Here is a 15,089-nt window from a genome sequence, read left to right on the forward strand (position 1 = left end):
ATATTTTAAGAAATAGTTTGATAAATTCTAGTATATTCATAGTAGGGAATACCACACAGCTATTGAAAGAGATCTATATACATTGGGCTGGAGGCTGCGCATGGTGGCGTGCCTTCTCGTTTTGGGTCACTTAAGCCCAGGAGTTTGAGTCCAGCCTGGGCAAAATAGAGAGACCCTATCTCTAAAAAAATTAAAAATAAATAAATGGAGCTAGAGAAATGACTGTGATACATTGGGAAGAGAAAAATGAAAGCTGCCAAGTAATGTATATAATATGATCCCATTTTTGCAATTGAATAAAAGGCAAGAAAAACACCCTTTAAAAAAATTGTATACCCTGCGTATATATGAGTAAGCCTAGGGAATGGTATAGAATGATATTCAGCATTGAAACAGTAGTAGGTAGGAAATTGTACTTCTATACTGCTTTATATATGTAAAATGAATGTTTTTATTTTTATAATTAAAAATCTAATAAAAACAGTAAGTTAGATGGCTCAGAGATAGGATTTAAGGAATCAGCATACAATTAGTGAAATAATGAACTCAAGAGTTATTCATATTTTAGAGGAAAGGAATGTGGCATAAACTCACAGCAAATATAACTATTTTGTAAAATTAATTAATTTTAGCAGTAGTGAATAGATGACCAATTACAAGAGAAATGATGAATACGTTTTCTCTGCCATGGAAGATAGTCAAGATTTAGTTCTTTCTATGTAGATCCTCTGAGTTACTGCTGAATTAAAAACAGAACACTAAAGAAAAACTGTAGTTTTTATTTGGCCATCCTAGGAGTTCCAGGACTTTGTAGCATACAAAGTGAACAGAGATGATTTAAACTTCTTTGTGCCTGTTTTGTTTTGTATGACAAATGGGCTGTTCCCCTGGCCTTGATTTGCCATATTTGCATTCCTTCAGAGCATCATCCCCTCCTGGGAACTACTGTACTAGATTCCAAACTGAAGAAGCTCAATTGCAAAAATTCTACACAATTTGTGCTTTCCCTCTTTAAAGGATAACTGGAAGTGTGAACAGGCATTTCCCAAATCCTCAATCTATGGAAGACAGGATAAGAAAGGCTCCTTCCCTGTCAGCCCCCCTTTTCCAGGTTCAAGGCAGTAGAGAAGAACCTGTGTGTGAGAGAAGTCTTGCCAATAAGATCCATGTGATAGAGGCCTTCAGAGCACCCACCTTTATAGGCATTCCAGAATGATTCAATAAAATCTGCCACTTACCAGCCTTTGGGGAAGAAAAATATAGTTATTTCTTTTTTTAATCATTAAACTTTGTTTTAGTGGGATAGTAATTGTTTTTATTCTTTTGTAGCATATCTGTCACCACCACCACTATTTCAATGAACAAAAGCAGTGTTACTTAAGCTTAGCTAACTAACCTTCAGGGAATATTTAATTTAATTCCTGTTTGCTCTTCCCTAGAACTTTGTTTTGCTTCCCATGGCATTAGTTTGCCAACTCTTGTTATTTTTGGCCTTCTCTTATAACTGTTGCTGTTTTGTACACTCTCTGAGGATTAGGGCAACATCGTACTCACCTTTGGATCCTCTACCCTTGCCTCATTTGCCTGCCATTTTCACTTATCCTTCAAAGTCCTTTGTGGGTGACACCTGCTGTCTCTGAGAAGGCTTCCCTGGCAGCCCCAAATGTCTTCCTCTGATCTACTTCTACACCTTGACTAACTTTTGTTATAGAACTTTCTGTATATTATTGAAAATATCTGCTGATTTGTTTGTTTCCCCTCTATACTTTTGCCTTGGGAGCAAGTCCATATGCTTAATAACTATTTGTCAAAGGGAACTTTAGTGCCTAGTGGAAGGTGCCCAGTCGAATGCCTTTTACATAGAAGATTCTCCCTATAGTTTGCTCAGTTAGTTGCTGAAGCCACTAAAGATTGGGCATATTGTTATAGAATGCTCCTTGTTGACCTTCAGGTTTCAGTGTATTCATTCACTCAACAAATATTTGAGTGCCTACTCTGTGCCTATAACCTTACTGAGCAAGAGGCATACGTTCCTTTAGGAATGTATGTTAGCTACTAAAACATTCCTAGTCTAGGTACTGGAGATACATCAGTGAACACAACTGACAAAAACGCCTGCACGCAATGGAAGTTCTATTTTAGTGGAGCAAATCAAACACTAAACAAAATAGGTAAAGAAAATATATAGTATGTTAGATGGTGATAATTGCTATAAAGGAAAATAAAGGTAGAAGGTAGAGAGTATTGGTGCAGGAGAACTTAAATCCACGCCTCACCCTGCCCCAAGATGTGTATTCCTGTAAGTTCTTTTTTAAGAAGTTCAATTTTAAATCTTATCTGGAAAGATATCACTGAAACCGTGAGGTTTCAATAAAGACCTGAGAAAGTCATGAATATTGAAGGAGAAGAGTGTTCCAGGAAGGGGAACAGAAAGTGTAAATGCCCTCAGACTTTCCATTGCTGTGCTTTTCATTGTTTGAGGGCTCCATTAGAGAGGGTTTTAAGCAGATGAGTAACATAATTTGACTTCTACAGCTGCTCTTTGACTTACGATGAGGTCACATTGGGATAAGCCCACCATAAATTGAGATACTTTCAACTTAACAATAGTTTCATCTGAACATTAAGTCAAGGATCATGCTGAATGCATATCACTTTTGCACTGTTGTTTTCTGTCAAGCAGTTTATATTTTCAAAAGAGCACTCTTGTAGCTAATATTGAGACTAAACATGGGGGTGGTGGCAAGGGCAGAAATAGGGAGATAAATTGGAAGTCAATTGCAACTCAGGAGAGAAATATATCCTATATCCTTCTGAGTAAATCCAGTATCAAGTCTGGTCTTTGAATGACTAGTTAACTCTAAGACTTAAGAGCCAGCAAAGAAGACGGGAGTGGCTGGGAGAGTAGGAGGAAAACCACGAGGAGGTGGTGTCATGGGAGTTAAGGGAAGCCCAGGAAAAGCTCACAATGTCACCAAATGCTGAGAGGTCACTTAAGGGGGAGAGAGGCTGCCAAGGGTCCTTTGAGTTTTGCAGTTAGGTCATAGTTGACCTCGGCAATAGAAATAATTTTAAGAAAATTCATGCCAAACTATACAAACCACAATTTCTGTTTGATAATAGTTTTTATCATAAGGATGCAAATTAAAGTGTTGTTGTTTTGGGGACAGGGTCTCACTCTGTCACCCAAGCTGTAGTGCAGTGGCACGATCACAGCTTACTGTAACCTTGACCTCTTGGGCTCAAGCGATCCTCCCCACCCCAGCTTCCCTCGGAGCTGGGACTACAGGCACATGCCACCATGCCTGGCTAATTTTGAAAAATTTTTATAGAATTGGGGTCTTGCTGTGTTGCCCAGGCTGGTCTCAAACTCTTGGGCTCAGGCAATCCTCCCACTTCAGTCTCCCAAAATTAAAGTGTTTCGATCACCTGTGATATACCAGGCCTTGTCCTAATTGGAATTTTAATCTTAATTTTTACAAAACCCTATAAGGGTAGTACAGTACATTATCTCTATAGATGGGGAAACCTCAGTTCAGGGTCTTGCCTAAGTCTGCTTCCAGAGCCAGTACTCTTAACCATTAAGCGGAAGCCACCTGTGTAATGAAGCTACTAAAACATACATTATAAAGCAGAATGCTGGACCGATAACAGCAATATGGTTGAACCATGGTACTTTTATAGCATCTACCTTTCTAGAGCCCCTTGAACATAAATGTCATCTGTGTTTGTTACTGTTGCTACCCCATCACACTGCCACATCCTGTCTTTTTACCTCCTTTCCTGCTTATATGAAGGTGCATTCATACACTGTCCTTAGACACACCTCCTGTCATCTGTAGTGTCACACACGAAGTTAGCAACATCCATCGTCAGGGAAAATTGCTTGAAAACAGCCTTATTCACAAATATACACATACAAAATTCTCATCCATTAAGACTGTCTGTTTTTCTTTATGCTTCTGTAGACAGTCTTCTTGTGGGGGTGGCTCACATGTTTATGTACACAGATTTTCTCATACCATATGTCACACTCCTGTGCTTTAGGCCCGTTACAGACACCCTTACTGAGCCAGAGACATACATTCCTTTATCTGTTTAGCAGAGGCAGTGGAGGCAGTGGTGGTGAGCTGCACAGCAGCCAGCAGCAGTTACAGTGATGGCAGTGGCTTATTTATTTATCCCACTGCTCAGCAGAATGCAACTCTTTTAAAAAAAAGACCAGAATGATCTGAGATGCCAAGGCTTAAAGAGAATTCTTGGCTCTCAGCTTCATAAAAGACCATCTCAGTGATGAATAACAGCATCTTCACTGCTGTTATTAGGCAGCCCTTCTCCTTATCTTTATTGAAAAAGTGAGGAAAGGAGAGACTTTGTGTCACGTGGAGTGTCTCTTTGTGATTAATTTTATCTCAGATGGGAGAGGGAGGGTGAGGGGCTATGGCAACATGAGTCTTTTTTTTTTTTTGAGACAGAGTCTCACTCTGTTGCCTAGGCTGGAGTGCAGTGGTGCGAACTCGGCGAACCTCCACCTCCACCTCCCAGGCTCAAGGGATTCTCCTGTCTCAGCCTCCCAAGTATTTGGGATTATAGGCGTGCCCCACCATGCTTGGCTAATTTTTGTATTTTTGGTAGAGACAGGGTTTCACCATGTTGGCCAGGCTGGTCTTGAACTACTGACCTCAAGTGATCTGCCTGCCTCAGCCTCCCAAAGTACTGGGATTACACAGACGAAGTTGTATAAACTCATATGAATGCATGAAGTGCAAGGAAGAGACAGCATGATATAAGGCCATATATAAAAGGAACAGATTGTTGTATATGTGTGTGTACATGTAAGAATTGTTATGATATCCTGAGGAGCCCATTGTGGCAAATAGTGCTGAGCCATAAAAGTTCTTGCCAACCTACTGCAATTGTCCAACCTGCAGGATCCTGGGACTGAACATATCTGGACAGTTCTCTGTATTGTTAGGCCATGGCAGGTAAATTTTTGACCCCTTGACATCATAAAAGCCTCCATACCGTCTTCACCAAGACACCTAAGGAATCAGGACCCAGTTGTCTGTAGCAGTCCAGCTGATATGTGAGGGCAGGCTGTTTTGCATAATGGTTAAACCTGAGACATCCTAGTTAGACTGTTTCTCATCTGTAAAATGGAGACAATAGTATTCACTTCAAACATTGGCAGCACTGAGACAGCACATGTGAAATTGCTCAGCATGGTCTCTAACATGGAGTTAGCTATGTTGATATAACTGAGTAAACAAGTGTGTGCCCTACAGCCCATCTTTGCCAAGGCTGAGATGTTTTTTTCACAAGGTTCTCTCCCTACTCCGCTTCCTCATCAGAAAGAAGTTAGCTTTGCATTGGCCTCTTCCCCAGCAAGACTACTTATTAGCTCTGGGAGGGTGGGCAGGACATTCCTTCATCATCTTCCGTTGGTTTAATTCTCTTATTTGACTTGAGGAGACAAGAATTGAGAACATATAAAGGCATTTATATCGCCATATCAGGCTGCCCAGTACAAAATTCTCGCTATTCCAATGTAAATTTTAAAACAATTTTATTAGTATGTCCTTTGGCCTTTCAAGTTGGGGGGAAAAATCAAAACCAATATTCTGTACTAGAAAAATCTAACTGACATTTGTCTTACATTGTGTCATGCCAGCCAAAGTTAGGTAATCAAATGGAACTTTAAGAACTAAGCTTTACTGAACAAACTGTGCCTTAAAATACACTAAAACTGAGGTGCGGTGGCTCATGCCTGTAATCCCAGCATTTTGGGAGGCTGAGGTGGGTGGATCACCTGAGGTCAAGAGTTCAAGACCAGCCTGGCTAACATGGCAAAACCCCATCTCTACTAAAAATACAAAAATCAGCCAGGCATGGTGGCACGCACCTGTAGTCCCAGCTACTCAGGAGGCCGAGGCAGGAGAATCACTTGAACCTGGGATGCAGAGGTCGCAGTGAGCCGAGATTACACCACTGCACTCCAGCCTGGGTGACAGAGCGAGACTCTGTCTCAAAAAACAAAAACAAAAACAAAAACAACACATTAAAACTACCTTTGCTGTCTACAAGCCGCTCGTATTTAGTTCTATTTCTTCAACTGCCTGGCTTTTTCCCTTATCTTCACCTGGATAACTCCTGCCTGTTCATCAAGATTCAGATGTCGTTCTCCAGGAAGCCTTTCCTAATGTCTTTTCCCTGGAAATATACACTTTTAAAAGTTAGATATCTTTACTCCAAGAAACCTGTATTTATTCTGTCTACAACAGTTTCTTCCATTCAGTTTATGTACTTGTCTCTTCCTTTAGACATTGAACCTGCTAAGAGCAGGGATTAAACTTCATTCATTTTTTACATTGCCAATGCCTGCTATAAATAATCACATAAATGTGTGAATGAGGTAAGTTTACACCTTAGTCCTGCTTGGTGTGTATTATTAGTTTATGAGGACATCTTGTGGCCAGATCATTTATTGCTATAAACAGACGATCACAGGCCAGGCGTGGTGGCTCACGCCTCTACTCCCAGCACTTTGGGAGGCCAAGGTGGGTGGATCACCTGAGGTCAGGAGTTCGAGACCAGCCTGGCCAACATGGTGAAACCTCATCTCTCCTAAAAATACAAAAATTAGCTAGGTGTGGCATGTGCCTGTAATCCCAGCTACTTGGGAGGCTGAGGTGGGAGGATCGCTTGAACCTGGAGGGCAGAGGTTGCAGTGAGCCGAGATCAAGCCACTGCACTCCAGCCTCAGCAACAGAAAAGGACTTTGTCTCAAAACAAAAAACAAAAAAAACAAAAAACAAAAAAAAACCCTAACAACAACAACAAAAAAGATCCTGTTCTAAAATTTATTTTTGACATTGATTTACCTGTTGTGCAAAACACGACATAATATTGTTTAGGATGTTTTATATCGCGTGGTTCTGTTTTCCTTCAGGGCCTTCAACAATAAAACCACTAAATAGGTGGTTTGTGAAACTCTCAAATGTCTTCCTGGTGGGAGTCATAAAGGCCACTACATACCTAGAGATTACTTATATATAGTTAGTGATTAGGGAGATATGAAGGTGGAAAGACCTACATCTAAATCTCAGTTTCTATCACATCTTGGGTGATCTTGAAAATAAATCACTCTGAATTTAAGTTCTCTGCAAAATGGATGTTGTCTCTTCCTTACTATATAGTATATGTAAAGTGCTTGGCACAGTGCCTAGCATATCAAAGTGCCTAATAAATGGTACTTACCTAGAATATAACCAACCATTTCATGCTTGAGACATCCCCCTACTCCCAAACACAACAGACACACCAAATACTCATCCATATTCTTCCTGAACACCTCTAGTGAGGGTGAAAATTACTGTTTTGGATGCAGCACATTCCACTCACAGCTCAGCTCTAACTTCTAAATATTATACCATGATGGTTTTTCCTAGTAACATAAATACATAATATTTATGTATTTATCCTATATATTTTTATATATTTATCCTATATATTTATGTATTTATCCTATCCATATTTATGTATTTATCCTAGAAACATAAAAACATAAATACGTAAGAAAACTTACCTTTCCATAAGTTGCCTTTTTAAAGATGTTTGATACAAAAATCATAAATTCTTTTTTTTTTTTTTTTGAGACCGAGTCTCCCTCTGTCATCCAGGCTGGAATGCAATGGCACGATCTCAGCTCACTGCAACCTCCACCTCCCCGGTTCAAGTGATTCTCCTAACTCAACCTCCTGAGTAGCTGAGATTACAAGGGCGCGCCACCAAGCCTGGCTAATTTTTGTGTTTTCAGTAGAGACTGGGTTTCGCCATGTTGGTAAGGCTGGTCTCAAACTCCTGACCTCGTGATCCACCCGCCTCAGCCTCCCAAGTCGCTGGGATTACAGGCGTGGGCCACCACGCCCAGCCAAAAATCATTAAATTTTAAATGCATTGTTGCGTATGTTTATCTTTCATGTAATACTTTTTCCTTATACTTACTATAAATGGGGCAACACCTTAAAAGCAGTAACTTACTTTGCTGGATTTTATTGTTACATTTATACTTTATACTAACATAGGTTTATAGTATGGAAGTTTTTTTTAAATGCTAGTAACTCAGTGACCGAATTTGTCTTTTAAGTTGAACTGTTCATTAAGTGACTTAAAATGTTATTATTCTGCTTGTACAAAACTAGGAAACAACGAATTAAACCTATAATGAGTTAACAGATCTCAGCTGGGTGGCTTTGTTGGCGTCAAAGGTCCAATGAGACATTAAAAAATGCCAGGCGTCATACATATGACTGAAAAGCTCAGACTGAATGTTTAATTTCTGCAGAGGAGTGGAGATCAGCAAAAACTACTATTTTTTCACTAAACACTCCTTTTTCTTTAAAAATAACTTGCATAAGGGTTATTTTCTATCAGAGATTGGCAATTTACTTGAATTTCTGAGTCAACTTTTTTCAGAAGATTCAGTTCAATCCATTGTTCTCCATGGGCTTTTTTGGCTTTTCTAATTCTACAGAATGAATGTTCAAGATTCTTTTTTTTACACTTAGATTACTCTTGTCTCTGCTGCTCCTGGGAAAGTGATTTGTGAAATGAAAGTAGAAGAAGAGCATACCAACGCAATAGGCACTCTCCATGGCGGTTTGACAGCCACGTTAGTAGATAACGTATCAACAATGGCTCTGCTATGCACGGAAAGGGGAGCACCCGGAGTCAGTGTCGATATGAACATAACGTATGTATCCAAACTGTAGTCCAAATACCTTCTGTGTGATAACTGTCTAAACAACTGAGACTAAACACAATTATTAGTAATGCATGAGATTCAATTAGCTGCTTATCTCCTCAACTGCACCTATAGATTTTGTCCTAAAATATTCCACGGCCTTAAAATCTAGAACTAGAGCAGTTAATTTTCAAGTACAGTGTGTATCGATAGTAAAAAGAGAATGATCCCAAACATTCAAAAAAGCAACATTCAGCTTTTAATGTGTATACTGATGCAGGGGGAGAAATCACAAACTGATGGCTCATAACTGTTTCATACAGTCCTTAAAAGTGCCATTCAGGGCCAGACGCAGTGGCTCACACCTATAATCCCAGCACTTTGGGAGGCCGAGGCAAGAGGATTGCTTGAAGCCTGGAGTTGGAGACCCCCATCTCTACAAAAAATAATTAAATATTATTTAGTTAATTTTAAAAATACCACTTGTAACACTACGAGGATTGTATTGAGTACATACAATTCAAAGTAAAGTTAGAGTTCATGTACACATTATAATCTTACTCTAACAAACTGAACACCAGTGTTGGGGTTTTTTTTTCGGACATGGAGTCTCCCCATCACCCAGGCTGGAGTGCAGTTGGCACAATCTGGCTCACTTCAACCTCCACCTCTGGGGCTAAGTAATTCTCCTGCCTCAGCCTCCCTAGTAGGTGGGATTACAGGTGTGCACCACCATGCTGGGCTAATTTTTGTGTTTTTAGTAGAGACAGGGTTTTACCATGTTGGCCAGGCTGGTCTTGAACTCCTGACCTCAAGTGTCCACCCACCTCAGCTATCCAAAGTGTTGAGTTTTAAGAATGGGCAGCAATCCTAGATCTCTCCCTGTGACTACACAGACATGTTCTGTGAGTTAAACTACATGATCAGGGAGCAGTGCCCCTCAGGGTCAAACTTCCAAAATGTAAAAAAATCAATTCCAACATAAACTGGTACTACTGCAGCCCCATTCAATAAAGAGCTGGGCACAGGGATTTAGTTTCAAGACAACTGCTTTTTCCACCTAAGCAACAGAAAAATCTGAGAGGTTAGGTTGAGAGAGCCATCATGAGCAGATATGAGGGTAACGGAAATAATGTAGGCTTTTTTTTTTGAGACGGAGTCTCGCTCTGTCGCCCAGGCTGGAGTGCAGTGGTGCAGTCTCGGCTCACTGCAAGCTCTGCCTCCCCGGTTCAAGCCATTCTCCCACCTCAGCCTCCTGAGTAGCTGGGACTACAGGCGCCCACCACCACGCCCGACTAATTCATTTGTATTTTTAGTAGAGATGGGGTTTCACCGTGTTAGCCAGGCTGGTCTCGATCTCCTGACCTTGTGATCTGCCCGCCTCGGCCTCCCAAAGTGCTGGGATTACAGGCATGAGCCACCGCGCCCAGCCAACGTAGGCTTTTAAGGAATCTAAATAGTTTATCAAGTTTACTTAAGAAACATTCAGTCCCTCTTCATGGGAATAACTTAAATTGAGGGTACAATAAGCAAATCACAAGATGCAGCCAAATGCTCTTTTTGAAATTAAGATGTACAGAAAAGGCTCTGCTTATGTTACTGGTGTGCATATTCAGCATCCTTATTTCATGTGGTAAGAGGTAAGACCAGTTGATGACTTGATTTTCCCTAAACATCTCTATTAAGAGCAGAGAGATCTTCAAACCTAGCACTGCATTTCATGATCTACTAAGGTACTTTTGCCTTTAGAACCCTAAGGAATTTTCAGTAAGTCAAACATAGTCTTGGCCTTTCAAATATGTGTTGCCAAAAGCATTGGCCATCAAGAGCTGCCTACGCTTCAAAAACTGATTCACTTCAACAAAAACTAGGACATGGTCTTTCAAAAGTTAGAGATATTTCAAAAGTAAATCAATGTTTCAGTCAGTTAACACTTCATGATTCTCTCTTTGATTTACTTGACATGGTACCAAATTTACTCCACCCCTGCACATCAAGTTCTATATTATACAGACTGAGGATGCCTGTTAGACAAGCGAGGTTCCAAAACAACAAAAGGGGAAATTTTAGAATATTACTGACAAAATGTCAATCTCCAAATTCCCCGGACTTAATGTTTACTCATCTGTAGCACAAAGGGTTCCTTATCTTCCCTCAGTTTAAGTTAATGGCTGTTAGCCAAAATTCTTGATTTCTAAGACAAAATTTAGGGAAATAATAAAAACTGGGCAAACTACTAAACATACCATTTTTCATTTCTTTACATTGATATATGTGAATTCAAGACAAACCTGTTCTTTCCAGCAATAAGATCCACCTTTTTTTTTTTTTTTTGAGATGGAATCTTGCTCTGTTGCCCAGGCTGGAGTCCAGTGGCGCAATCTCGGCTCACTGCAACCTCTGCCTCCTGGGTTCTTGCCATTCTCCTGCCTCAGCCTCGAAAGTAGCTGAGATTACAGGTGCCCACCACCATGCCTAGCTAACTTTTGTATTTTTAGTTTAGACGGGGTTTCACCACGTTGGCCAGGCTGGTCTCGAACTCCTGCCCTCAGGTGATCCGCCCACCTCGGCCTCCCAAAGTGCTGGGATTACAGGCTTGAGCCATCGTGCCTGGCCAGATCCACCTTTCTTATACCTCCTAGCCATAAATATTGAACCTTATTTTGAATACGGCAAAAATACATATCCTTTTTAAAGGCTTCTTTCTAAAAAGCAGAAACATAAAAATAAACTGTAAGGAAATTATTTCCCTTTAAAACATTAACATTTGTTTTAAACAATCCTCATCTCCCCAATTTTTTTTTTAATTAGCTGGAGCCAGCTGAGTTAGAGACAACTTATGGATTACAAGTGAGTAGGATGTACATCTTAAAAATATGGACAGTCCATCATCAAGATTGTAAGGATATCATATCAATTCCTTATAGTTATATTATCATTTTAGAGTCAAATAAATTGTAAATATGGATAGGACAATATATAGACACCAAGTGATATTTCATCTAAGAAGTTAAGGAGATTAAATGAAAGCTGGAGGAAATCTTTCACCAGCCCCAAATAAATATGAAGTGGGAAATGTAAAGGGAACAAAGGGGAGGCGAGAAAACCTCTTCTCATATATTTGGGAAAAGAAACTTGTGTGGGTAAGGAATGGGTAAGATAGAACCTGGTTAGGACCAGCCATTCACATTTGATAGTACAGAAAGCTTACCAATACTACTGTTAAACTATTTTTAGGAGTAAAATAAGTTACATAGGAACACTGTTGTGAGATGCACACAACTTTCCCTTTGAAAAATTATTTGCTGTTAACTATATTCATTTTCTTTCAAGGTACATGTCACCTGCAAAATTAGGAGAAGATATAGTGATTACAGCACATGTTCTGAAGCAAGGAAAAACACTTGCATTTACCTCTGTGGATCTGACCAACAAGGCTACAGGAAAATTAATAGCACAAGGAAGACACACAAAACACCTGGGAAACTGAGAGAACAGCAGAATGACCTAAAGAAACCCAACAATGAATATCAAGTATAGATTTGACTCAAACAATTGTAATTTTTGAAATAAACTCACAAAACCAGAAGCAGCTAGAAATATTCTTGGAGGAAAAAGACCTGGAAATCAAGTAGGGTAAAGGTGGGGGTGTCTGTTTTTTTTCCACTTTAAGCATCTTGTTTTTTAATCATGTGTGATAATTGGGTGAAAAATTCTTAGCTCAAAGTGTTAAACAGGTAAAGCAAAGAAACTAGCAGGACCACTCTCGGTTAAGATTAAAACTAAAGTCCAGTGTTAAGCTAAAGGAGAAATAGAAATTAATGGTTCTAATTCTGTTTGGGCTGCTAGGAACAACAGAAATTTTTCATGGTTCTAGAAGTTGGAAAGTCCTGGGTCAAGGCCCCAGCAGATCCTGTTAGGTGAGGGCCCACTTCCTGGCTCATAGATTCTAACTTCGCACTGTGTGGTGGAAGGCGCAAGTGAGCCCTCTGGGTTCTCGTTTTTGAAATGGGAGTCTCACTCTGTTGCCCAGGCTGGAGTACAGCAGCACAATCTCAGCTCACTGCAATCCCTGCCCCCTGGGTTCAAGTGATTCTCCTGCCTCAGCCTCCCAAGTAGCTGGGACTACAGGCGTGTGCCATCACACCTAATTTTTGTACTTTTTTTTGTAGAAACGGGGTTCGCCATCTTGGCCAGGCTGGTCTTGAACTCATGACCTCAGGTGATCTGCCCACCTTGGCCCCCCAAAGTGCTGGGATTACGGGTGTGAGCCAATGTGCCCAGCCTGGGTTCTCTTTTGTAAGGGCACTTACTCCAATCTTGAGGGTTCTGCCCTCATGATCTAATAACTTCCCAAAGACCCCCACCTGCTAATATCACCTTGGGGGTTGGGATTTTAACATACAAATTTAGGGGAAACACATTCAGACCACAGCAATGGCCAATCCTTAGTGAATCTTAGGTCCTTCCCAGATCTAAAATGCCAAGCTACACTTGCATTTCCTTAAGATTATGAAACTTCAAAATATATGAACTACAGCCCATACTGGAAAATAAAATAGATTGAGCCACATGCCTAAAAAAGACCTCAAGAAAGTTTGAGGCAAAGCACATTAGTGATACAGGAAATGGTCCAATAGAGGAAGGAAAAAGAGCATGCTACTAGCCCCTTTTCTTATACCAAGAATAAAACCATGCAGATCTCAAACCTCCAAGTCTACAGTATTGAAAAGACCAAGTTCACTTCTTAAAGTCTCCAAGTTCAGCTGACTGTGGCACTCTGAGACAGCTTCTCACTGTCAGTCAGGCTGGAGTACACTGATACAATCTCAGCTTACTGTAGCCTCAAAATCCCAGGCTCAAGACATTCTTCCACCTCAGTCTCCTGAGTAGCTGAACTACAGGCGTGTGCCACCACGCCTAATTTGTAGAGACAAAGTCTCACTGTTGCCCAGCCCGGTCTCAAACTCCTAGGCTCAAGCAATCCTCCTGCCTTGGCCCCCCAAAGTACTGGACTTACAGGTGTGAACCATTGCACCCAGCTGACTCTTGTTCTATGTCAGGGAGTCTTAATGAACATTTCATGACTAAAGACTAAAAAGGATGCAGCTTTAAGTAAATTTAAGTCGTTAACAGTTAAAGGCAAATCCTTTCCCTACATTAGATCACATGCTGATCTGTCCACTGAAAGGGCAGAAGACTCCACAGTAGCAATAGTAGCAGTAAGTGTACACGAGTCCCAGATGCTTACTTCTAGTATTTCCCACTAAAAGGAACCTGGGCTCCTTGGAGAAACAGCTGATTCCAGGGCTTGAGTTTGGGACAGAAAGGTTACAGTATCTTATGCATGAAAGGAGATGCTCAAAATAATAAAGGCATGCAAATTATGATTTGGAGGGAAAAAATATGAGGCCATAGTGTTTAGGCAGATAATAAATGACAGAGATAGAACACTCTCTTACAACAAATGCTGTAAATGGACAGAGGGATAGATTTGGAAAATCACTATTTTGTAACCATCATAGTTAAAGACTGGTTTGGGTTTTAGTCTGAAAGAATCGCCAAGGGAGCTCCTGATAAAGGAACAGGATATTTGCACGTTGTTTCCCAAGAGATTGCTAGTGGTAAGTACCATATATAGGGCAAAACCAGGACACCTTGACCAGGCGCTCAAAATTAACATTAATGAAGAGCAGATGAAGAGTATGCGTGAGAAGGGCGTAAGCATGAATAAACGATTCAAATGCAAAATGAGTAACAATTTACAAGAAAAGTTGCCCTGTACTCCAAAAAACATAGAGATCATGAAACACTTAAAGGCTAAGGAACTGTTCCACATTAAAGACAACTGAGAACAACTAAATTCAATGATCCTGTACTCTAGGCGGGGATCTGAAACAAGCTACCAAGGATACTGGGACAACAAAACGAATATGGATGATAAAGAGTTCAACATTCCCTGAGTTTGGTAATTTTACTCGACTTATGTGAAATATTCTTGTACTTGGAATATATGCCAAAGTACTAAGGAAGGGGTAAGGAAGCAACAAAGTGTGCAACAAACTCTCAAATAGCTCATAGGTATAAATGTACAGAGAAAATGAAAAAAATGTGGCAAAATAATAAAAATGAGGGTAAAGATTACACAAGAGCTTTCATATTACTCTGGCAACTTTTCTAAATTATTCCAAAATAAAAACGTAAACAATGGCTGCCAAAATGCCTAACTTGGTGAACATAAGTATAATTCAATATGGTAAATTAATTCAACATGGTAAATTAAGAGCACAGGCCCTAGAGCCAGCCAGCCTGGTTTTAAATCCTCCACTACTTATGATCTGAGCTT

At 40.2% G+C, this 15,089-nt stretch overlaps 1 protein-coding gene across 1 annotated transcript in view; it reads left to right on the forward strand.

Moving 5' to 3' along the window:
- ACOT13 (acyl-CoA thioesterase 13) overlaps positions 1-14,942 on the forward strand; it is a 37,773-nt gene extending 22,831 nt beyond the window's left edge. Inside the window, exons 2-3 of the mRNA XM_003263568.4 lie at positions 8,568-8,752; positions 12,077-14,942. Of these exons, the coding sequence (XP_003263616.1) occupies positions 8,568-8,752; positions 12,077-12,233 (342 nt within the window). The 3' untranslated portion in view covers positions 12,234-14,942. The remainder of the gene's footprint in view (positions 1-8,567; positions 8,753-12,076) is intronic.
- The last annotated feature ends 147 nt before the right edge of the window (positions 14,943-15,089 follow it).

Source organism: Nomascus leucogenys, chromosome 8 (assembly GCF_006542625.1).
Source record: "Nomascus leucogenys isolate Asia chromosome 8, Asia_NLE_v1, whole genome shotgun sequence".
NCBI classification, from domain to species: domain Eukaryota; kingdom Metazoa; phylum Chordata; class Mammalia; order Primates; family Hylobatidae; genus Nomascus; species Nomascus leucogenys.